The sequence below is a fragment of the Sphaeramia orbicularis genome, chromosome 17, assembly GCF_902148855.1.
Source record: "Sphaeramia orbicularis chromosome 17, fSphaOr1.1, whole genome shotgun sequence".
Classification (NCBI taxonomy): Eukaryota; Metazoa; Chordata; class Actinopteri; order Kurtiformes; family Apogonidae; genus Sphaeramia; species Sphaeramia orbicularis.
In genome coordinates, this window is record NC_043973.1 from 23,076,998 (window position 1) to 23,099,947 (window position 22,950).

At 35.5% G+C, this 22,950-nt stretch overlaps 2 protein-coding genes across 2 annotated transcripts; one reads left to right on the forward strand and one right to left on the reverse strand.

The window, feature by feature from the left end:
* The first annotated feature begins 1,960 nt into the window (after positions 1-1,960).
* arl14 (ADP-ribosylation factor-like 14) lies at positions 1,961-3,192 on the forward strand. The gene has a single exon (XM_030160931.1). It carries the CDS (start codon positions 2,468-2,470, stop codon positions 3,068-3,070), a length of 603 nt encoding a protein of 200 aa, XP_030016791.1. The 5' UTR covers positions 1,961-2,467; the 3' UTR covers positions 3,071-3,192.
* An 8,592-nt stretch (positions 3,193-11,784) lies between these two features.
* LOC115437363 (zona pellucida sperm-binding protein 3-like) lies at positions 11,785-16,800 on the reverse strand. Its single transcript, XM_030160591.1, has 7 exons — positions 16,399-16,800; positions 14,311-14,426; positions 14,079-14,182; positions 13,750-13,927; positions 12,497-12,614; positions 12,285-12,370; positions 11,785-12,067 (listed from the first exon to the last, which is right to left on the reverse strand). Exons 1-7 carry the CDS (start codon positions 16,798-16,800, stop codon positions 11,785-11,787), a joined length of 1,287 nt encoding a protein of 428 aa, XP_030016451.1.
* Between the last annotated feature and the right edge of the window lie 6,150 nt (positions 16,801-22,950).

A 22,950-nucleotide genomic window follows, 5' to 3' on the forward strand; every position in this document is an offset into this window, starting at 1 on the left:
CGTCTCCAAGGTGGATCCACACCGCAGCGTCTGGCGTGACTGTGGATGTAGTCTGGTGGACACTGGACACTGACCAGCTGACAGGACTGAACACTGGGATTTCTTGTTTTTGTCTATATGAGACATATTCAGTGTCAGACTGTATGAACATGAAAGCATTTAAGATAATGAAGGGAACCGAAACACTTTTGGAAACAGTGAAAAATGAATTTGTCTCCAACATGATGGTTTTGTTAAAAATACTGCATGTTTTGATGATCACAGTTCTATGGAGTAAACAAGGTCTTAAGTTGATACTAGCAGATGGACCTGCTGTATAATGATGTAACTGCAACTGATACGTTTGAATAGGATCGTGTTTTCTATATTTGGACCTGAATTATTTGTTGGAGGAGTGTTTAAATAGGTTAAGTGTGTCTATGCAGACTCACCTTTTTGGGATTTATGACTCCTTATTTTGATAAAATCTGATGTATTTGAGATTGTTTTATGAATTATTTATGACACAGGTGTCAAACATGCGGCCCGGGGGCCAACTCAGGCCCGCCAAAGGGTCCAGTCTGGCCCCTGGGATTAATTTGTGAAATCCAAAAATTACACTCAAGATATTAATCCTTTTAGTACAGGGACCACAAGCAGACCAATTTAATCTGCAGTGGGTCGGATCAGTAAAATACTATCATAATAACCTAGAAATACTCACAACTCCAAATTTTCCCTTTGTAAATGTAAACATTTTCATGTCATTTTACTGTATTTACACTAAAACAAACTAACTTTTCACAAAAAAACAAATAACCTCAACAAATATGAACATTTTGAAATGTCTGAAGTATAATTTTAACAATATTCTGCCTGTTATTAAATGTTTTGTGTATTTGTAGATCCACTGTGATCTGTACGTTGTAATTTACATGTGTAAATGATAAACTGAGATATAATATTGTTAAAATTGCGCTTAGTTTTCTTAAGAAATTTCAGTTCATGTTATTCACATTTTTTAAAGGATAGTTGGTAAATGTAAACATTTTCATTGCATAATTTTACTTTTTTTGCTCTAAAACATCGCGGAAGGTTTGGAATTGACATTATTTATATGTTATTTTGTTATTATTTTCACTGATCTGGCCCACTTCAGATCAAATTTGGCTTAATGTGGTCCCTGAACTAAAATGAGTTTGACACCCTTGATTTATGAGCATCTTAGATTACAATGAACATATAGAACACAGGTGTCAAACATGTGGCCCTGGGGCCAAATCTGGCCCGCCAAAGGGTCCAGTCCGGCCCATAGGATGAATTTGTGAAATACAAGAATGAGACTGAAGAAATTATCAATCAGTGGTGTAAAAACCATTTTAATTCAGGTTCCACATACAGACCAATTAGATCTCAGTTGGGTCAGACCAGTAAAATATTATCATAATAACGTATAAATAATGACAACTACAGATTTGATCTTTGTTTTAGTGTAAAAAAGTAAAATGACATGAAAATGTTTATATTAAACAAAAAATGTGAATAACCTGAACAAACACGAACAACTTGAAATGTCTTAAGAGAAGTAAATGCAATATTACCAATATTCTGCCTGTTACTAAATGTTTTATGTATTTATAATTGTAATGTATGTTTTGATGCACATGTGTAAATGATAAAGTGAGGCAGAATATTGTTAAAATTCCCCATGTTTTTCCTAAGATATTTCAAGTTGTTAATGTCTGTCAGATTTTTAAGGAAACATTGTGGATATAAACATTATCCTAATGTAATTTTTACTTTTTTCACTGTTATTATTTTACTGGTCCGGCCCATTTGAGATCATATTGAGGTGAATGTGGCCCCTCAACTAAAATAAGTTTGACACCCCTGATATAGAAGCTTAAAAATAACATTAATCAAATTTTATTTATATAACACCAAGTTATAAAAAAGTTATCTCATAACACTTTACATATAGATCTGGTGGAAACCGGATTCTCAAGCCAATTTACAGAACCCAACAGAATCCTCTTTCATTTCAAGTTTCTTTTTTTTCCATTCATGGAGGCTTAACCCTATTTTGAGAATCTGTATTTCTTTCTTTGGCTTCTGCATTTTGACTATTTTTATTTTTATTTTTTTTGTATTAATGCATATCATTACTTGTCTTTTAGAGTTAATACAATGCAGTTGTTGGAGCTCAACTTATTTATAGCCCATGTTTTACATTTTATAACATATTCTCAAAATGTCATCATGACTCTATTGACATAACCTTTCATACAAAGGATGTCCACAGGTGCAAACTTTGTCCCCTGGTGTGGCACCTTATCTGTAAACCGTGCGTTCCACTCAGCATGGAGCTAATAGCTTATATATTAAACTCAGGGCAACGCACTAAGCAAACACTGCACCAAAAGAGTACTGGAAGTAGAAGATATGACTCTAGCCATCTTGTGGACTGGACTTATCTTCCCACATCGTCATGGGCCAGCGTGGATCTAAACTACCTGAAGCCCGGATTGTCCTTTTGGGTCTGGATAACGCAGGGAAATCCACTCTGCTTTACAAACTGAAGCATAACGCGTGCGTCAGAACAGTTCCCACCATAGGCTTCAATGTGGAAATGGTCGAGGCGAAAAAGAACAGGAAGAACATCGCCTTAACATTATGGGATGTCGGGGGTCAGGAACAGATGAGACAGCACTGGAAAAGTTTCCACCAGGACACGTCGGCGATCGTGTTCGTCGTGGACAGCTCCGACAGGGTGCGTTTGGATGAAGCGCGGAGGGAGATGGAAACCACACTGAGGAGCGAGCAGCTGCGTGGACGTCCACTTATTGTACTCGCAAACAAACAAGACGTGGACGACGCACTGACTGTCACTGAAATCAAGGAGCGGTTTAACCTGAGGAAGATCTGCGTAGGTCGGGACTGGTTTGTTCAGCCGTGTTCTGCGTCCACGGGATTTGGGATTGAGGAGGCCTTCAGACGGGTGGTCCACATGATCAAATTCCCCTCAGACACAGGAATGAAAGACAATATCAAAGAAACGGTGCACAACCTCAGAAAGAGCAGCAGATATTAAATTTTTTTTATTTATGTGTAATTTATCAAGAGTTGCATTTTAAAGTATGTTTGCTGTAAATCTGAGTTCTGAACACTTCTGTTTTAAAAAGATCTGACACAAGTTAAAGTTAATCGCACTTATCCCACTCTGAATCACAAGTTTTATAAAGCAAATAAACAATGATTGAGCACATTTTCTTATAATTCCAGTTTTTATTAGAGTTTTCACTTGGATCACGACATTCATACAATGTTGCTTATTGTTAACATTGAGGGCTTCTGTACATACATGAGAAGTATCAAACAGAAATTCTCAAGAAGAAAAAAAATTAAAAATAGAATAATTAATTAAATACATGAGGGAAGTAGTTCAGCTGTCATCCTGCTGACTGTCAGTCATACTTACAAAAGACCAGAATGGTTCCCAAACTGGTGCTGTGGTTCCATCCCTATTGTTAACCTTATAAAGCATACATTCATATGAAGCAGTCTGTATCATCCTGTTGACCCATTCTTTAAACTGTGGGGCTTTAGGTGTTTTCCACTGTTTAAGAATAATCCTGACTGCTACTGAAACCCCAACCACGATAACAGAAAATTTGTCGTTTGATACGTTAGCTATCTGTCCTTTTTCACCCACTAAACACAGCCTTGGACAGAGTGGGACGGTTCTGTCCAACCAGTTATTTAGAGTATGAACTACAACCATCCAGAAACGTTTGATTATTGGACATTCCCACAAACAGTGGATCAGAGTACCATTATCATTTTTGACATTTCCAAAATCATTTATGTGTAATTTATCAAGAGTTGCATTTTAAAGTATGTTTGCTGCAAATCTGAGTTCTGAACACTTCTGTTTAAAAAGATCTGACACAAGTTAAAGGTTATTCGCACCTATTCCGCTTTGGATCACAAGTTTTATAAAGCAAATAAACAATGAGTGAGCACATTTTCTTATAATTCCAGTTTTTATTAGAGTTTTCACTTGGATCAGGACATTCATACAATGTTACTTATTGTTAACATTGAGGGCTTCTGTACATACATGAGAAGTATCAAAAAGAAATGCTACAAAGCATGGAAGGTCTCAAGAAGAAAAAAAAAATAGAATAGATAAATAAATAAGTAAATACATGAGGGAAGTAGTTCAGCTGTCATCCTGCTGACTGTCAGTCATAGTTATGTAAGACCAGAATGGCTCCCAAACTGGTGCTGTGGTTCCATCCCTATTGTTAACCTTATGAAGCATACATTCATATGAAGCAGTCTGTATCATCCTGTTGACCCATTCTTTAAACTGTGGGGCTTTAGGTGTTTTCCACTGTTTAAGAATAATCCTGACTTTTACTGAAACCCCAACCATGATAACAGAACATTTTTCATTTGATATGTTATCTATCTGTCCTTTTTCACCCACTAAACACAGCCTTGGACGGAGTGGGATGGTTCTGTCCAACCAGTTATTTAGAGTATGAACTACAACCATCCAGAAACATTTGATGATTGGACATTCCCACAAACAGTGGATCAGAGTACCATTATCATTTTTGACATTTCCAACATAATTTATGTGTAATTTATCAAGAGTTGCATTTTAAAGTATGTTTGCTGTAAATCTGAGTTCTGAACACTTCTGTTTTAAAAACATCTGACACAAGTTAAAGGTTATTTGCTCTTATCCCACTCTGAATCACAAGTTTTATAAAGCAAATAAACAATGAGTGAGCACACTTTCTTGTTCCAATGACAACATTTAACATGGAAAGCAAACTATATTGACATATGCATTAAATAAGCTCTGTATACGTCATCTAGAAATGATTAAACAGTTATTGAACCTCACAGTCATGAGTATGAATACATTAAACTCTTGGTTTCACACATGTTTATGTTACTGATAGAGCAACCTATCAGTAAAACAAGTAAGCACACACTGCAGATGTTGGTTCTACGATGTTCCGCAGGGTGGAAAGTAGGCGTAGTTGCGGAAAAAATTATTAGACCACCCCTTGTTTTCTTCAATTTCTTGTTCATTTTAATGCCTGGTACAACTAAAGGTACATTTGTTTGGACAAATATAATGATAACAACAAAAATAGCTCATAAGAGTTTAATTTCAGAGCTGATATCTAGGATTTTTAATGTTTTATTGATAATAACCAAAATTAGTTAAGTTCTTCTATTAAAAGCTATGGCATTGTACTGACAAAAACAGTGCTTTTAGGCATTCTGTTTTCTTTTCTGTCTGTTTTAGTCACATGATCCACACAGGAGTTAGTAATTGATTGCATAACCATTATTTTTGATGACTTTTATAAATCAATCAATTAAAATCACATCAATCAGTCAAATCACTTTTGATGGTCTAATATTTTTTTTCAGCAACTATAGTCCTTTGACTCCACCAACAACACTGTACAACACTTTGGATCAGCAGGTTTTAAGATACACTTAATGCTGCAGACAGTTCAGCAGACAGACAAGATGTAAGTTATATGAATGTCAATGCAATACCAGATATCATCTATCTATTTGATTGATTTTTTACTGATATATTTGCAGTTTTATTGTCATGTTGCCTGTCCCATGGTGGACTCCGGTGGTCCTCTGCATCCATCCCGCACAGTCTCTTCATATGTGGGCAAGCGTTTGCATTCCTCGTATGTCGGCAGTTGTGTAGTCGTGGGTGGATACACCAAGCTGTCCGGAGAACAGATGTCCACAAGTGCTTCTTGTGATGCGGTAGGAGCTGGGTGGCCATTATGTGGTGGAGTGAGCTGCCTTGATCTGGTGCACAACACTCTCTGGATAAAATATCCCAAAGCGAAGAGAAGAAGCATGATAAGAACCCCAGAAAGTTTACGGGTGACCATGGCGATGTTGTAGTAAGTACTGTCCACGAAATGTTTGCAACAGGTGACGATAGTGGTGTTGTTTCCCGGCGCGCAACAGAACTCGTCATCTCGGCAAAGGTCCTGTCCACATCTCCGGATGGAATGAACAACTTTGCCGACAACAAACCAAACAGTGAACATGGCCAGCGTTTGGCATTTGTAGAAGACCATCGCTGTTGTCTTCCGTAGGAGAAAATGGTCCAGTGAACCCCGGTGGGCAAGGCTTGAGAAACAGGAAGCATTAGGATCCACCCGTCAATAATACCTCAGAAGATGCGCTCTTTGGAACACTGACGCAGCTTTACCGTCAGCGCATTGTGTGCTCAGAAAAAATAGAAAAATATGTAGCACCAAAGAAAAAAAAACTCATCAGCACCCCAGAATAGCAAGTATTAGTCAACTAAATCTGCACCAACACATTAATATGTTAATACCTGACACGGGTCTAAAGTGGACTTATGATTTATTATGCACTTAGTGGGTATATCGATATCGTCTAACATTTCGTAAACAAAGTCTTACATACAAGAGCTTATTCATTTTCTATGAGAGTAAACAGGCGCCCAGGAAATCGACCAGTCGTGTCGGAAGCCCGTGATTAACCGTGGGAGTGGGCATTAAAACAAGCACCCCCCCAAAAGACAACAACAACAACAGCAGCTTCAGCACCATGGACAGCACACAACCAGCTCATCAGGGAAGAACAACACAGGGCGCTGTCCGAGGTTCTGGACCCAATTAAAGCCAAACCATTAAAAGCTGGCAAAAACAAGGCAAGATGCGGTATTAATATTGCATCATGTACATCTAAAGGTCAAGCCAGGCCTCCTTTTAAAAGGATGCAGATGTTTAGGAGGTGTCCGTTTAGTTTGATTAGAATAGTGTACATGTAAGTGCAAAACAAAAGTATCCTTACTTAGATTCAGTTTCATGATATGAAAGATAATCTGAGAGGTTTTGGAGACTTTACATTATCAAAATTTCGAACCACTCCTAAATGTTTTTGTGTGTCTGTATGTGTAGTGAAACTTTAGAACAGTCTGGATATCCAACACAATCAATGCTAAAATATCCACTGATTTAAACTGGTATATAAACAGATGATCCAGTACAAAGAGAGAGGGTCCTAATTCTCTTTTTTTTTCTTTTTTTTTACATTACTATTCTGTCTTGTCTTGTTTTGTTTGTTCCTTGTTTTGCTATGTTTGTTGATTATGTTTGATTGCTGTTGTTTACTTTGTGTATTCATTTGTGTTGCCCTCAAGGATTTATGTATGTGTGTACTTATTTATTTTTCTGGTTTGTCAGTATGGGTGTGTATCTGTGGATGAGAAGTGAGGTTAATTACTTACAAAAAAATCCAAGGGACTTGACTTTTCAGATATTATGCTGATAGGAAGCGAAAGGATAGACTGCTGTGTGGAGAAGGGGTGGGATTAAATAAGTTATACTTTCTCCCACTCCTTTTTGAATGTGCAAATGAAGTCATGTATATACAGTATGTATGTATAATTTTTTGTTTTTCCCCATGACTTCTTACCTCCTGTTTTACTTCTAAGGACTAAGTAAGATTACTTTGTCTTGTTGCATATTTGTAATAAACTTAAAAAAAAGAAAAAAAAGAACAAACCACTCTTAATTGTATTTTAATAGAGTCCCAAACAGGATCAAAATTACACAGATATTATACATGAAGAAAACAACAACTGATCAGTCTACTGGATGTGGTCAGCAAAGCCAGCATTTTATATTGCATCTTATACCCTATAACAGTGACTAATCAATACATGATGAGTAGGTTGTGTGTGGTAATGGAGGGAAGTGCTCCCTAATAGCATGTCTGCTTTTCTGGCTTCAAAATAGCTGGTATTACGTTAGATGGTTGTTGTGGATGTGGAGAGGATGTGTTGTGCGTTGTATTTTTTTTGTGTGTGTGTGTGTATTAAATGCACGACCCTGCACCTCATGCTTTTGGCATCATCATCGTTGTTGCATGGATCTAATAAGTTTGAGTGCTTAAATCCCAATTCTAATTAAATTGTTTTGCTAAACCCATCTGAGTTCTTGACCCAAAATGACAGGAAGTTGACTTTGAGAGAGATCACATATCAAGTGATACAGAAACTTGCAATCACTACATCAAGTTAATCATGTTAAACATTTTGAGGTAAATCAGGTTTTATGATGATGCAGAAAATGCAAGAACTGCAAAAATATATCTTAAAGTAGATGAAAACATCAAATTTAAGAAGCTGCACAGAAAAAAAAACCCTTTTGTCAAATGAGATGAATCCTTGAATTACTAGTTTGTTATCCTCCCAGGACCCACGGGATGCTGTTGGTATGTTTGCTTGCTTTGGAAATAGCAGCAGTGAAGTGTTTAATATATCCACAGCAGTCTTCAGTGTGTTAAGTCTCAGGTGGTCCAGTTCTTTGGTGAAATTTTTTGGTCCTTGTAGGTGGCAAGACAATAAGGGGTCTCATCTGGATAGTTCCTTCTGTAAAACATTCAGACAAAGGTCCAATTCAAAAACTGAAAGGAGGAATTCTTTGAGTTGCATTAAAAGGTCGAATGCATAATGGAGGCATACAAACAAAAGCTCTACAGTATAAACCCTAAGAAATCCAGTAATTCAACTGTGAGGATTTAAAAAAGAGCAGCATTGGATGATCATAGGCAAGTTTTGTTTGCTTATTCTGATTTTAACATTTTGTCTTGTTCAAGGTTATTATCGTTAACAAAAACTAACGAAATGATGAAAACTAGGATTGTAAAAACATTTTTGTTAACTGAAATAAATAAAAACTATGATTAAAAGAAAAAAACAATAACTGACTGAAACTGTATTGTGTGTTTACAAAACTAACTAAAACGTATAAAAATTATGGATAAAATTCCATTCGTTTTTGTCTTTGTCAATGTCAGATTGATATAAAATCGATTTATTTCCCTCAAGCAATTTTAGCTGCTGGCACTGTATGATATTTAACGGTCCGTCACTTCTTGTTACTTATCGGTTAGAGCTATCTGGTCCCCACTCTACCTGGAAACATGGAGACTAAAGTTAGGAGAAAGCAGCAGAGTCCTGTCTGGGATTTATTTGAACTCGACGGTGAAGAAGATAAATGAAAAAAAAAACAAAAAACAAACCTAAACTAAAACTAAGCATTTAGAAAATAACAAAAACAAATAAAAACTTGCAAACCTGCTCTAAAAACTAATTAAAACTAACTGAATTAGAGAAAAAAAAGTCAAAACTAAATAAAAATAAACTATAATGAAAAATCCAAAACTATTATAACCTTGGTCTTGATTAGTATGAACATAAGACATGATTAAAGACATAAACATCATGCCATTTAAAAGTATGGATTGAGAAAAACAAACAAAAAAACATGTAATATACACCACCCAGCAAAAAAAAACAAAAAAAAAAAACAAAAAAAAAAAAGTCACATGCAATATTACACTGCACCACCTTTGGTTCTGATATGAGATATTCACTGTGACTTTTTTTTTTTTTGCCATATAATGCTTTTGTAGTATCACAATAAGATTCATAATATTTTTTCCATCCATAGTTGCGTTAACCGTTGATTACTGATGATGGCGAATCAGACCACTGAATCAAGTCTTCATCACACCCTGCTGCATGATAATGTGGGCTCAAGTGGCTCCCACTGCCACTAAACACATCGAGTCACTGTATAATCAAATCCTAGAAACGATGGATAAAAAAACCAATCCGGTGTCATCATTACCACATCCTGAAAAAATATAATCTACTAAGCTTTGAAGACTTATGTTTTCTGAAATTGATTTTTTAGTGAATAAACAACTTGGTACCCAAGCCACTCTGCAGATTTATTGAGACAAAACAGCAGTAGAGCTACCAGAGGCTACTCAAACCAAAACTGCAAAATTTTATTCTGCAGAACAATATTTGGATCATCAAGTTTCTCCTGTAAGAGCTTTAAACTCTGGACCTCACTGCCACTTGAAATAAAATCCATTTCCGAGTTTAAAATCTTCACCACCGGAACTAAATCAAGGCTAAAGAGAAAAGAAAACTGTACCCATCTGTAAATTGCATACATTATGTGTAGGTGAGTGAGTGAATGTATGTTTTATACTATATACATGAACTGCAGTAATTATGGCCAATTTATTTGTGTTTTTATACAGAACAGTACTTTTTTTTTTTTTTTTTTACTATATATTGTAATTTACTGTAGTGCTGTAGAAAAGCCCAACCAGGGACAGGAGTTGAAAATTAGCACTAGCTATAAACTCTATATGCATCACATCAGCTGCAAGCCTGTAATTATGTTTGACTGCATTGTCCCTGATAAAAAAATAAATAAAAGTCTGGACGTTATGGAGGCTAATCCATGTGTGAAAATGTCTCATTCTCTCTGAATCATTCTGTCATAAGTCTGATGACGCTGATGAATCCTGGCATTTTCCAATCTTTTAGACGTTACGACATGAGAGGTTACTTACTGCATGAGAGTTAAATAAATAACCTGGACAAAAAAAAAGTAACTGCCTGGATTTAACTAAGCAAATAGTCCAGATCCTTCCATCGGTCAGTACTGCAGTGGTTAATAATGTTTCAGCTGGAACGGGTTATTTAACTTAAATTGTTTTCGGTTTGGCTTGTTTCTTTAACACTAGCAGCAAAACTATTTGTTGAATTCATACCATATTTGGATTATAGATTGCCAGTGACCCAGAATAGATCTCATTACATTTTGGGAAAAGTAGGTCAAAGTTAATTTTTTTTAATGAATGAATGAATCTTTTTTTCCCCCATTTTCTTATAATGGGTGAAATTTCACGTGTCTGTAGCAACAAAACTATTTGTTGAATTCATACCATATTTGGTTTACAGATTGCCAGTGATCCAGAATAGTTGTCATTATATTTTGGGAAAAGTAGGTCAAAGTTAAAAATTTTTTTAGGAATTTTTCAAATCCCCCCCCACCCACCCATTTACTTATAATGGGTGGAATTTCACATGTCTGTAGCAGGAAAATTATTTGTTGAATTCATACCATATTTGGATTATAGATTGCCAGTGACCCAGAATAGATCTCATAACATTTTGGGAAAAGTACGTCAAAGTTATTTTTATTTTTTTTATGAATTTTTAAAATCTTTTTTTTCCCCCATTTTCTTATAATGGGTGAAATTTCACATGTCTATAGCAACAAAACTATTTGTTGAATTCATACCATATTTGGTTTACAAATTGCCAGTGATCCAGAGTAGATGTCATTACATTTTGGGAAAAGTAGATCAAAGTTTAAATCTTTTATGAATTTTTTATCCCCCCTTTTACTTATAATGGGTGAAATTTCATGTGTCTGTAGCAACAAAACTATTTGTTGAATTCATACCAGATACAATTTATAGATTGCCAGTGACCCAGAATAGATATCATTACGTTTTGGGAACAGCAGCTCAAGGTTCAAATTTTTTATGAATTTTTAAAGTCTTCCCCTTTACTTATAATGAGCGAAATATGTGCAAGGGGTGGGGTTTGTTGTGCCTGGCACTGCTTGTTTGGGATGTGATGAAGACTTGATGCAGCAGTCCAATTCTCCATCATCAAAAATCCAAAATGTATGCAACTATGGATGGAAAAATATTACAAACCTTATTGTGACACTACATAAGCATAATGTGGCAAAAAAGATGTCACAGTGAACATCTCTTGTTATCAAAACCAAAGGCTGTGCCATGAAATATTGCATGTACAACGTTTTTTTTTGCCCTGAGCAGTGCATCTCCATTAAGTTAGATTTTACTCGCTGTCTCCAGTATAAGTTGTCATACGGTGATCTCACCTATTTCATTTCCCATTTCTGGTTTTGTCGGTCCAACAGAGGACTGGAGACTGCTGTGTGGATAATGCTGCATTCCCGTGCGAACGCGGACAAAGCTGGCAGGTGGTTCTGCTCTGCTGGGAATTAAATTTTCCTTGGAAGCTACTGGAGGTCTGGGTTTAATGCTGATGGTAGTTTTAGGAGGCTCCGTCGATGGAGGCTTCTTGACCTGATAAGTTAGGTCACAGCTCCTACAGTCCTGGTTATTCCCATCTGCTGAGAGCCATCTGCATATGAGAGAATCAACAGAGGTTATTACAAAGAAAGCAGGGAGATGGAAAAACACAAGCTGGTCTTGTAAGACAACCTAAATATTTTATACAGAGAGAACTTTATAATGACATAGCATTAAAGAAGTGAAAGTGGTTTTCTCTTCCAGTCTCCTCTTTCTGAGAAGAAGTGAAACTAAAACCAGCTGCATGATTATAATCAACATTATAATACCTGTTCTCTATAAAGGAGCAAGCCCTTTTTTGTGAAGTGATATTTACAACGACTGGAACTGCGCTCATATAGCAGGTGATATAGACCTGTGGAAAAGACAAGTAAAGGGAACAGTAAAGCTCTTCACCCCTGCTGCAAATTTGAGACAGATGACCTAGCCCTCAAACTAGAAGGATTTTAAAGACAAAGCAACCTGAAAAGACGAAACCAACCTGATTACTGGGGTTTTTGTAGAACTTAAAGGCATCAATCTGGAAGCGAAGCTTGTGCTCTTCCATTCTTGGTAGAAACCGGGAGCTGGAGTTGGTTAAATAAGCATCAGCTAGACATCTGTTATAGCAAACAAAAGATAAATGTTGGCAAAGAGGTTACAGTTAAAAAAACAGAATGTGCTGCACACTTTTAACCCTTTCATACATAGTGGTCACTACAGTGGACAGTTATTCTACAGCTGTTCTCTTGTATATTCGTGGGTTTTGTTGTTTTAGTTCCATATCAACCAACACCGTGGATGCTTATGTATTATCCCATACACTGACATTCATAACATTACTGTAATTTTCTGGTTGTTTTATCTAAATCAATTGCTAATCGTTATTAGACTGTAATTAACAGAGTTGGGTTTTTTTTTGCATATTATCTGAGTAATAACTAGTATTATACTATGTTCAAATGTGAGAAAACATCAAATTAGCAGCATTAATCTCCTGAGACCCAGGAAAGTGAAAATTTTAGCTTTTTTCCATTAAACAATTGTCTTGATTGGAAACCACACTTTTTTTAGTTTGTTTTTCAGATACATTTTTTAAAATTATTTTTATTTATTTATTTATTTTAATGGAATGTCCTTTGCAATAGACCGCATTTTTAAGTGAAACTGTCACACTTTTGTCCCCTACAGAGGACAAAAATGCATTGCTGGGTCTCAGGAGGATAAAAAATGTTTTTATTTCATAGTTTTCAGACAGTATGTCAGTAAATGCATGTTTCTTTGCTTCAAAAATTAAACATATGGTGTTAAGCTGAGTGAACATTTTTGTAACTATAAAAATAGGTTCATTAAAAAAAAAAAAAAAAATTACATTGTTTTTTCATGCCTAAAGAAATAAAAACACTCAGGAAAAAAAACTCTTAATTAAGGTTCTCATAATTCATGCATGAAAGGGTTAATACCCCTCTGCCAAACATATTGTAAGATTCTGTTGAAAGTTATTGCCCTATAATTAGATAAGATTGTCTCTGTGAAAATTTGGTGCAGATATCTCAATGCATTTTTCACATAAAGCAATTAAGTCATTGAATGGACAGACAGACAGACAGACAGACAGACAGACAGACAGACAGACAGACAGACGACAAAGTGATTGCAATACCCCTTCGGCCAGAAGTTGGCTAAGGGGTAACTAGAATGAAAATAATACCTTTTTTTTTTTTTTTCAGATTTTATAGTTGGTTAAGAACTCACCCATCAGGCTCAATAAAGTTGTATCGTAACGTTGCTTCTGTGTCAGGAGTTGCTGTGGCAACACAACGGTCAACAAAGACACACAGAGGCCTGTGGTTACCCATGATGGACGATACTTCAAAGTGAATCGGATCACCCAGGAAGTATGTATGAGATCCCCTTTCAAACTGCCAATCAGCTACAAGGATGATAGAAAAATTGTCTTACAGAAATGGTTGAAACTAGATCCTCTAAGAACCATTAAAGTGAAGCAATAATCATGATAACTGTGACTTGTTTGAAGAGGGATGATGGTGCAAATGGATCAGTCTGTGTCATCCAGTTTTTACCCGTCATAATCCGCAGACTGAAGTCCATTTTATCCTCAGCTGTGACTCTTGAGACGGAAGGAACCCATGTGGGCAGCAGGGAAATACCCTCCACAGAATACACCCTGAAATAATACACTTTTATGGCCGTCATTGTCTCTCATAATAATTATTTGTCAAATCTGCAGGTAGACTAACAGGTTAGCTTTCACGTACATGCTGATTTTTTTATGTGACAATGTGCAGAACTTACCTTTCATAATGACATTCAACTGGAATAGTTGCTCCATCCAGTCGAAGTAAACCATTTGATGAAGGTTCCGGTGAGTAGACCAGAACATTAGAATAGATGATCTTCTCTTTTGTTGACTAGAAAACAACAATATTATTCTCTAAAATATTCTGACAGTGATATGAGAAGGGACACTTTAGCTCCTAAACTCAGTCACTTCAATAAAGTATATAAGGAAACAGCCTTACAGGTCCACAAGAGCAGAGGTGACAAAGTCATTTTAGGTCAGGGGCCACATACCGTCCAGTTGGATCTCAAGCAGCCCGGACCAGTAAAAGAATAATATAATAGCCTATAAAAAATAAATATGAAATTTTCTTGTCATTTTAGTAAAAAAGTAAAAGTGCAATTTTAACAATATTGTATCTGCATTACAACTTGTAGATTACAACATTTAGTAAAAAGGTGTTTTTTTTTTTGTTTTTTTTTAAATTCTACTTAAATTTCTTAAGAGATTTCAGTTCTTGGTTGATTAAATTATTCACATTTTTTGTGAAATGTAAACAAAGACAGCAAGTGGTGCCAGGCACAACAAACCCCGCCCCTTGCACAAATTGTAGCATATTTTGGCATCAATCCAGCTGATGTCATCATGTCTATGCATGTGGTGATGTCAGCATATCAATTGCCTCTATATATGTGCCACGTTTGAACAAAATTTATGTTTTTATAGACATTTGAAATCTCACCCTTTATAAGATAAGATTGAAAAACTTAATAAAAATTCAGATAAAATTTAACCTACTTTTCCCAAAATGTAACCATGTCTATTCTGGGTCATTGCCAGTCTATAAGCTCAGTTTGGTATGAATTCAACCAATAGTTTTGTTGCTACAGACATTTTAAATTTCACCCATTATAAGTAAATGGAGAAAAAAAAAAAAAAAAAAAACAGAATAAAAAAAAAAATTCATAAAAAACTGAAACGTTGACCTACTTTTCCCAAAATGCAATGACATCTATTCCGGGTCACTGTTAATTTATAAATCCCAATTTGGTATGAATTCAACCAATAGTTTTGTTGCTACAGACACGTTAAATTTTACCCATTATAAGTAAATGGAGGCCAAAAAAATTCATAAAAAACTGAAACGTTGACCTACTTTTCATCATCTATCATCATCATCTATACTGGGTCACTGTTAATTTATAAACCCAATTTGGTATGAATTCAACTAAAAGACTGAACCAAAAACAACACCCCTTGCCTCCCCTTTGGGGCGTAGGGTAAACATTTGTGGTTGTCATTGTTACTATTTATTTTTACATCCAATACACTTGCTATCAAACTAATCTGTATGTGGAAAGTTATAATAGTTTTGGATTTTTCATTATAGTTTAGTTTTATTTAGTTTTGGCTTTTTTTTTTCTCTAATTCAGTTAGTTTTAATTAGTTTTTAAAGCAGGTTTGCTAGTTTTTATTAGTTTTTGTTTTTTTCTAAATGCTTAGTTTTATTATATCTTTTATCTTCTTCACTGTTGAATTCAAATAAATCCCAGACAGGACTCTGCTGCTTTCTCCCAACTTTAGTCTCCATGTTTGCAGGTAGAGTGGGGACCAGAAGACGACTAAACGACAAGTGACAAGAAGTGATGGACTGTTAAATATCATGTGGTTGCAGCAGCTAAAATTGCTTGAGGGAAATAAATAGATTTTATATCAATCCAACATTGACAAAGACAAAAACGAAGGAATTTTTTTTCCAGAATTTTTATACTTTTTAAGTTAGTTTTGTAAAAACACAATACAGTTTCAGTTAGTTATCATTTTTTTTCTTTTGATGATAGTTTTATTTATTTCAGTTAACGAAAATGTTTTTACAATTCTAGTTTTCGGAATTTCTTTACTTTTCATTAACGACAATAACCTTGGTATGTGGCCCCTTAACAAAATGGAGTTTTACGCTGTAATTGTGTAATGTTTGCACCTCCAAACTTCATCCTGTGGGCCTGACTGGACCCTTAGGCCGGCCGGTTTAGGCCCGCGGACCGCATGTTTGACACACCACAGTTTGATATAACTGGTAAAAACAGAGGACAGTGTCTTACTGAGAGCTTAGTCCCACAGTCGGTCAGACTGGCCCAGATGGTGTATTCTGCATGACCTGATGGCACTGGTCTGCACGCGCCTTCCCCATGCGCCTCCGAACCCAAACGCAGGTGTGTGAGCTCCACCAGAAGGCCTGTGTCAAACACATCAGCCTGGACCACCACCTCCATAGAGTCCGGATGGCACTTGACCAGGACGGGCCGGGGCCGTGCTGGGGCCTGTGTGGGCTGTGGGTGTTTTCCGGTGCTCACTGGAGGATGGAGGCCGCCGCCGTGCGTCCTGCTCTGGATGGGAGAATGCGCTGCACCGGGTTTGTAGGAAAACCGGCTCTGAGAGACTGTGTGGAGGGAAAAGAAGAGCAGCATCCACCAGGTGAAGGCCCGTTGGAGATCATGGTCCATTCTTGGTCTCCCGTATTCTGGGTCGGTGTGAGTATAAGGTCTCAAAACTGCGGAGAATGTCCCCACAGATGGAAACAATCTGCACTGATTTGTCCTCACACACACACCTGAGGAAGTTGACAAATGCACAGGTGTCAAACATGCGGCCCGCCATAGGGTCTAATGCAGGGGAATAGTGGGATGAATTTGTGAGATGCAAAAATTTACAGTCCGTGCGTTTACATGAAAACTTTTATTCCTGGTTTAATCTGAATAAACGTTAGATCCTGTTTAAGATGCCCATGTAAACACCTTATTCCAGTTGAAAAAGAATAGTTCTGAATAAATTTAAATCCGAATAAAGTCACTGGTTTAATCCCCTTTTAATTCCGAACTAAATTATTCCTCGGACATGTAAACCCTTTATTCCGTTTGGACTTTATTCCTGCCATTCTGCGCATGCTCGTTGTCTTGTCGCGATGACGCACACATTCTGCGCTGGCGGAAGAATGTGCAATGCAGTTTAGTCACCAAAGTGCTCCAGTGGACTATTCTGATGGGATCTACCAGCCTCTAAAACCCTGAAGGAATAGTTCACTTGTTTTTTATTCATTCATTTGTCATGCACTAATGAGTTCGATAAGTGGGCAAATCAGTTTGCACTGCAGTGCACTGATTGCCTTGTTCTCGCAGCCCTTCCGTTAGCTTAGCTTAGCATAATCGCTTTATTCCTATGGTCAGACGTAGCGAGGCTTTTATAGGTGATTCGTAGTATTTTATGAGGGATTTTGTGAAATTCAGTTGTCCCTAATCAGTACTTTAGTCCGGTGGGGTCAATATGATCACAACTGTAGGCTCAAATCATGGCGATGTGACTTACTGCACTAATAAAATCTTGGGAAATAAAAACTAATGCAAAGCTAAAACGGTAAAGCAAAGCTAATTTAGCGCATGCATCCTTTCCAACAAAAAGATTTTCCAACTTTCGTCAACACATCAGTCCCAAGATTGTATGAGGGCAGTAAGTCGCAGATCTAAACAAATAATTAGGGAGAATCGGATTTCACAAAATCGCTTACAAAAGACAACAAATCACCTTTAAAAACCTGGCTACGTGTGACCATGGAAATGCAGTGACTATGCTAAGCTAACAGAAGGGCTGCGAGAACCGAATAAACGTTTCTCATATAAACCTTTATTCGGGCTTAAAATTTCCATGTAAACAGAAGAGAAAATACTTTAGTTCCGAATTCATTTTTTCTGGAAAAATAAATTGGATAAAAAAAAAAAAAACGTCATGTAACCGTACCCACTGAAGTTATTAACGATCAAAGATGTTAAAATCATTTTAGGTCAATTCAATCGAAAGTGGGTCAGACCAGTAAAATACTATCAGAATAACCTATAACTAAAGAAAACCACAAATTTCTCTCTTTGTTTTAGTGTAAAAAAAGGTGAAAATTACACAAATATTTACATTTACAGACTAACCTTTTACAAAAAATGTGAACAACCTGAAATGTCTGAAAAGAAGTGTGGGAAATTTTACCAACATTCTGCCTGTTACTAAATGTTTTGTGTATTTGCAGATCCACTGTGATCTGTAAGCTGTGATGTACATGTGTAAATGATAAACTACGGTGTAACATTCTTAAAATTGCACTTATTTTTCTGAAGAATTTTCAGGTTGTTCATATTTGTTCGTGTTATGTTCAAGCACGGTTCGTAGATGTAAACATTTTCATTACAGAATTTGACTTTTTTCACTCAAAAATGTAAGAAAAAACTTTGGAGTTGATATTATGTATCAGTTCTTATCCTATTATTTATATTATTTTACTGGTCCGGCCCACTTTAGATCATATTAGTCTGTATGTGGCCCCTGAACTAAAATGAGTTTGACACCCCTGGACTAATGGGTCATTTAATGCAGTTTCAAGGCAAGTAAGCAGTGGGTGTTGACTTTTGTATTTTTCATGTGTCAAACATGCGGCCCACAGGATGAAAAAGCAACACTTAACCTGAACAGTCAAGGTTGCCAAAATGATTTTGGTTCAGGTTCCACATGCAGACCAAAGAGATTGAGTTTTTTATGCATATTATGTCCATAAAGTGAGTAATAAGTAATATTAGAGTGTGTTAAAATGTGACAAAACACCAGATCAGCAGCATTTAAAAATTGATTTCATACTTTTCACACAGTGTGTCAGTAAATACATGTTTCTTTGTTTCAAAAATTAAATGCATGATGTCCAGCTGAGTGGATATTTTTTTGCAACTCCATGAAAAATAGTTTCATAAAATTTTTTCGATCGCATTGTTTTTTTTTCATGCCTAAAGAGGAATAAAAATACTCAGGAAAGTAATTTGATTAGGGTCAAAAAACGTTATTCAAAATCTCACTGAAGGGACATTTTAGAGACAATTTGACCCACATTTTTACTTTTAAATTCATTTTTGCTTTAGTTGGACCACAATGGATTATCCAAAACAAGGAGCAACTTTATATTGAAATAAATGTTGGAATGGCAATCAATTAAAGTTTGCTCTCTGACTGGACATTACTGTGTTTTGACCCATTAGGGTTCTCATAATTCATGCATGAAAGGGTTAAAACCCAATATCAGAAAGTGATATGAAAACAATGAGATAAAAATGTTTTTAATGCTGCTAATCTGATATTTTCACACATTTTAACATATTCTAATACTAGTTATTACTTCATGGAGATAATATGAAAAAAAAAACCCAAAAAACTGTTAATTACAGACTAACAATTAGCAATTAATTTACACTAAAACATGTTATTGCCAGTCAGGTTTATTAAGAACAGTAAAGTTACAGTAATGGTATGAACTGAATTTTATGGGATGATGCATAAGCGTCCACATATCTGTGTTGGCAGATATGGAACTAAAACAACAAAATCCATGAATATACAAGAGAACAGCTGTAGAATAACTGTCCACTGTAGTGACCACTGTGCATTAAAGGGTTAACTGTACTGTTACTATTAGGAATAAAAATAAGAGTTCAAAACCACACAATGAACAGTCTCCATTAACCCATAAACCATTAGCAACTTCCATATACATTTTCTCCACGTTTATCACTATTTTTCACTTCATTCTCTGCATTTTCAGTGAAAATCAGGTATTTTCCATTATTTAATTACCTCATCATGTAGATGTTCATAAAAGCTCTGAGTAAATTCAAACATTATTAGGGAAAACTGAAGAAAAAGTCAATTATTCAGCCAAAAATATATGATAAACTGAACATAAACACATGCATCTACATCCACTGTTATCTGTCAAACCATGTGGGTATTAGTGAATCAGTAACAGAAGATGGCATTGGTTCCATGGTCACTACGGAGGCTCTGAATGTCCAAAATGGGTCATAACTATACTAATGAAAAGCTTAGAGAATGTATTTTATTTCAGGTATTTAAATGTTTTGGTAAGATTAATTTTTGAAAGATGTTGCTAAGGTCTTTGAGGGTTAAAATAAACAAAATTAACTATCTTTTGGGCTATATCCCATTGGCTGGATCCAGCTAGTCCCTAAAAAATCCACTGGGTGGCATCATAACTGCATATATACAGTAGCTGCCAGATCTCCCTTCCATCAAATCAGTTTTCAGGAGAATTGGTTAAATAGGCTCCCAAAGTTGATCAATGAAACTGAATTTTGTTTTGTTTTGTTTTTTTTACTAGGATACTTGTCTGTGTTTTTTCTTCAGAGGGTTGAATTTAAATCTGAAATACCCACATCTTACTTGGAACAGGACACTTTGGGTGACATCTGACTTTTTTTTTTCTTTCTTCACATTATTTAAAAAAAAAAAAAAAAAAGGCATAATATCAGATTCTGATGTGAACACTTTATAGTCCTAAACTGAGACACTGAAACAGCTTCAGATTGTTCCCTTGAGTAAAAGTATTAATATAGACTGTGAAAAAGTTATTCAAAACCTTATTTATATGCTAAAATATGTAAGTATTATCAATAATAATTGTTTGATAAAAAGGTCAATGCCAGTGTTTTACTATTATATGTGTGGGAATCATTTCTATGTCACATTTATGTTACATTTGTACCCATTGTAGCATTAGGTTACATTCACACTGCAGGCAAAAGTGGCCTAAATCTGACTTTTTTGTTCATATGTGACCCATATCTGATTTTTTTTAATATTCTGAATATCAAAAAATTATTTATTTTATTTTATTTTATTTATTTTTTAATTTTTAAATTTTTTAATTTATTTTCAGACTCAGGTTACTTTCATATGTGGTCCTAAACAGATACATATGTGATGTTTTGCAATGCAGTGTTTTTTTTTTTTTTTTGTTTTGTTTTTTTTTTAAACAAATTTATTTATTTTTTGTTATACAGAATAGAGTAGAAACATAAAGAATACAGCACAGTTTTAATATAACAACATGAACAGAACAGAACAAAATATACAGGCAGAAAGAATACATCAGTTTAAGCAAAGATTCTAAGTGTTTCATAGATCAGTGGTTTTGATTGCTTTTTGATTTTCAGAATATTGAATACTTGAAATATATTGATTAAGCTCAATTTTAAAGATTGAAAAAGAAGGTTTGCGATTGGAGAATTTGGAATTATGAATATGATATTTTGACGTAATATTGATCTGATTTGGTAGCAGGATATATGAAAATACCAAACAAAATTTTTGCATAAGTAAGAGAAAAATCAGAATCAATATTTTGACAAATAAAACAAACCAGTTATCTTGCCAGAAAATGCTTGAGAAAGGACAATACCAAAACAGATGATATAAGTTTTCTTCTGATCGATTACTTCAGTCTGAACGGTCATGTGGCATTTCAACGGACTTTTACATCATTTAAATGCAACAGACGTCATAATTCTGCACCGGAGGAGAGATCGGCAAGATCCATATTTACTTCTATAAACACAATGTGCTGCGTGTGATATAACATCTTCTGCACATGTGTGTCATTTCAGGGCCGTAGACTGATGCAAGGTTATAATAGTTTTGGATTTTTCATTATAGTTTAGTTTTATTTAGTTTTGAGGTTTTTTTCTAGAATTGATTTAATTTTAATTACTTTTTAGAGCAGGTTTACTAGTTTTTATCAGTTTTTTATTTTTGTCTAAATGCTTCGTTTTAGTTTAGTTCTATTTTTTTCATGTCTTTTATCTTCCTCACTGTCGCAGTCTAAGAAATCCCATACAGGACTCTGCTGCTTTCTCCCAACTTGAGTCTCCATGTTTCCAGGTAGAGTGGGGACCAGAAGACGACTGTAAACAACAATTAATTATCATTTTTTTCTTTTAATTATAGTTTTTATTTATTTCAGTTAATGAATTTATTCAATTCTAGTTTTTATCATTTCGTTAACAATCGTAACCTTGGTCCAATGGCAGTCACATCTTTTCACAGAAAGTCCAGAAGACTCAGTACAACTGGGTTTGCAATAATCAGCTGAAACCTCACTCTATTGGTTATTGCAGAACAACTTCCTTTTCTGCCACAACACATGAAAATGAAAGCATTTGTTTAGATTGTGTTTACCCACAATTCCCTGTGTTGTAGTCCACTTCCTGCATTTGGTTCACTTGAAACAGACTGAGACCTACAATTTTAGGCAGAGTAGAGTTCACTATTTGATCCACATCAAAGTTTGATTGCACTTTCACACCTCTCCTAATGAAGCAGGCTTTCCAAGCAAACTAAACAGGGCTGGTGTGAATGCACTATTCTAATGTTACACTCACACTGCAGGTAAAAGTGGCCCAAATCTGACTTTTTTGCCCATATGTGACCCATATCTTTTTTGTTGTTGTTGCGATGTATCTCCATTTAAAGTGATGTCAAAATTGCATCGAATCTGAACTGGCGCTTAAAGTGAGGTCACTAGACCCAGTGGTACTTTTATGTCAGTTCCCAAATGAAATTTTCTCTATATCTAACCTTTCATAAGTGATTTATCACCATTTATTAATAATATTATCCTCTGTATTTTGCATTTTATGAGTGTGAATCAAGTATTTTCCTAGATTTCATTTACTGATTATGAAAACATTCATAAAAGCTCAGATTAAAGTTGAGGGTTATTATATCAAAAACAGAGAAAACTAAAGAAAAAGTGAGTTTTTTTAGTAAAATCT

What these genes read in the sequence shown, in the direction of transcription:
- arl14 (XM_030160931.1), top strand. Translation starts at nt 2,468, where the DNA reads ATGGGCCAGCGTGGATCTAAACTACCTGAAGCCCGGATTGTCCTTTTG.
- LOC115437363 (XM_030160591.1), bottom strand. Translation starts at nt 16,800, where the DNA reads ATGGACCATGATCTCCAACGGGCCTTCACCTGGTGGATGCTGCTCTTC. An exon ending in GTTGAATGTCATTATGAAAG is followed by an intron (nt 14,183 to 14,310) that starts GTAAGTTCTGCA and finishes GTATTATTTCAG; the next exon opens with GGTGTATTCTGTGGAGGGTA. An exon ending in AACTTTATTGAGCCTGATGG is followed by an intron (nt 12,615 to 13,749) that starts GTGAGTTCTTAA and finishes TTGCTATAACAG; the next exon opens with ATGTCTAGCTGATGCTTATT.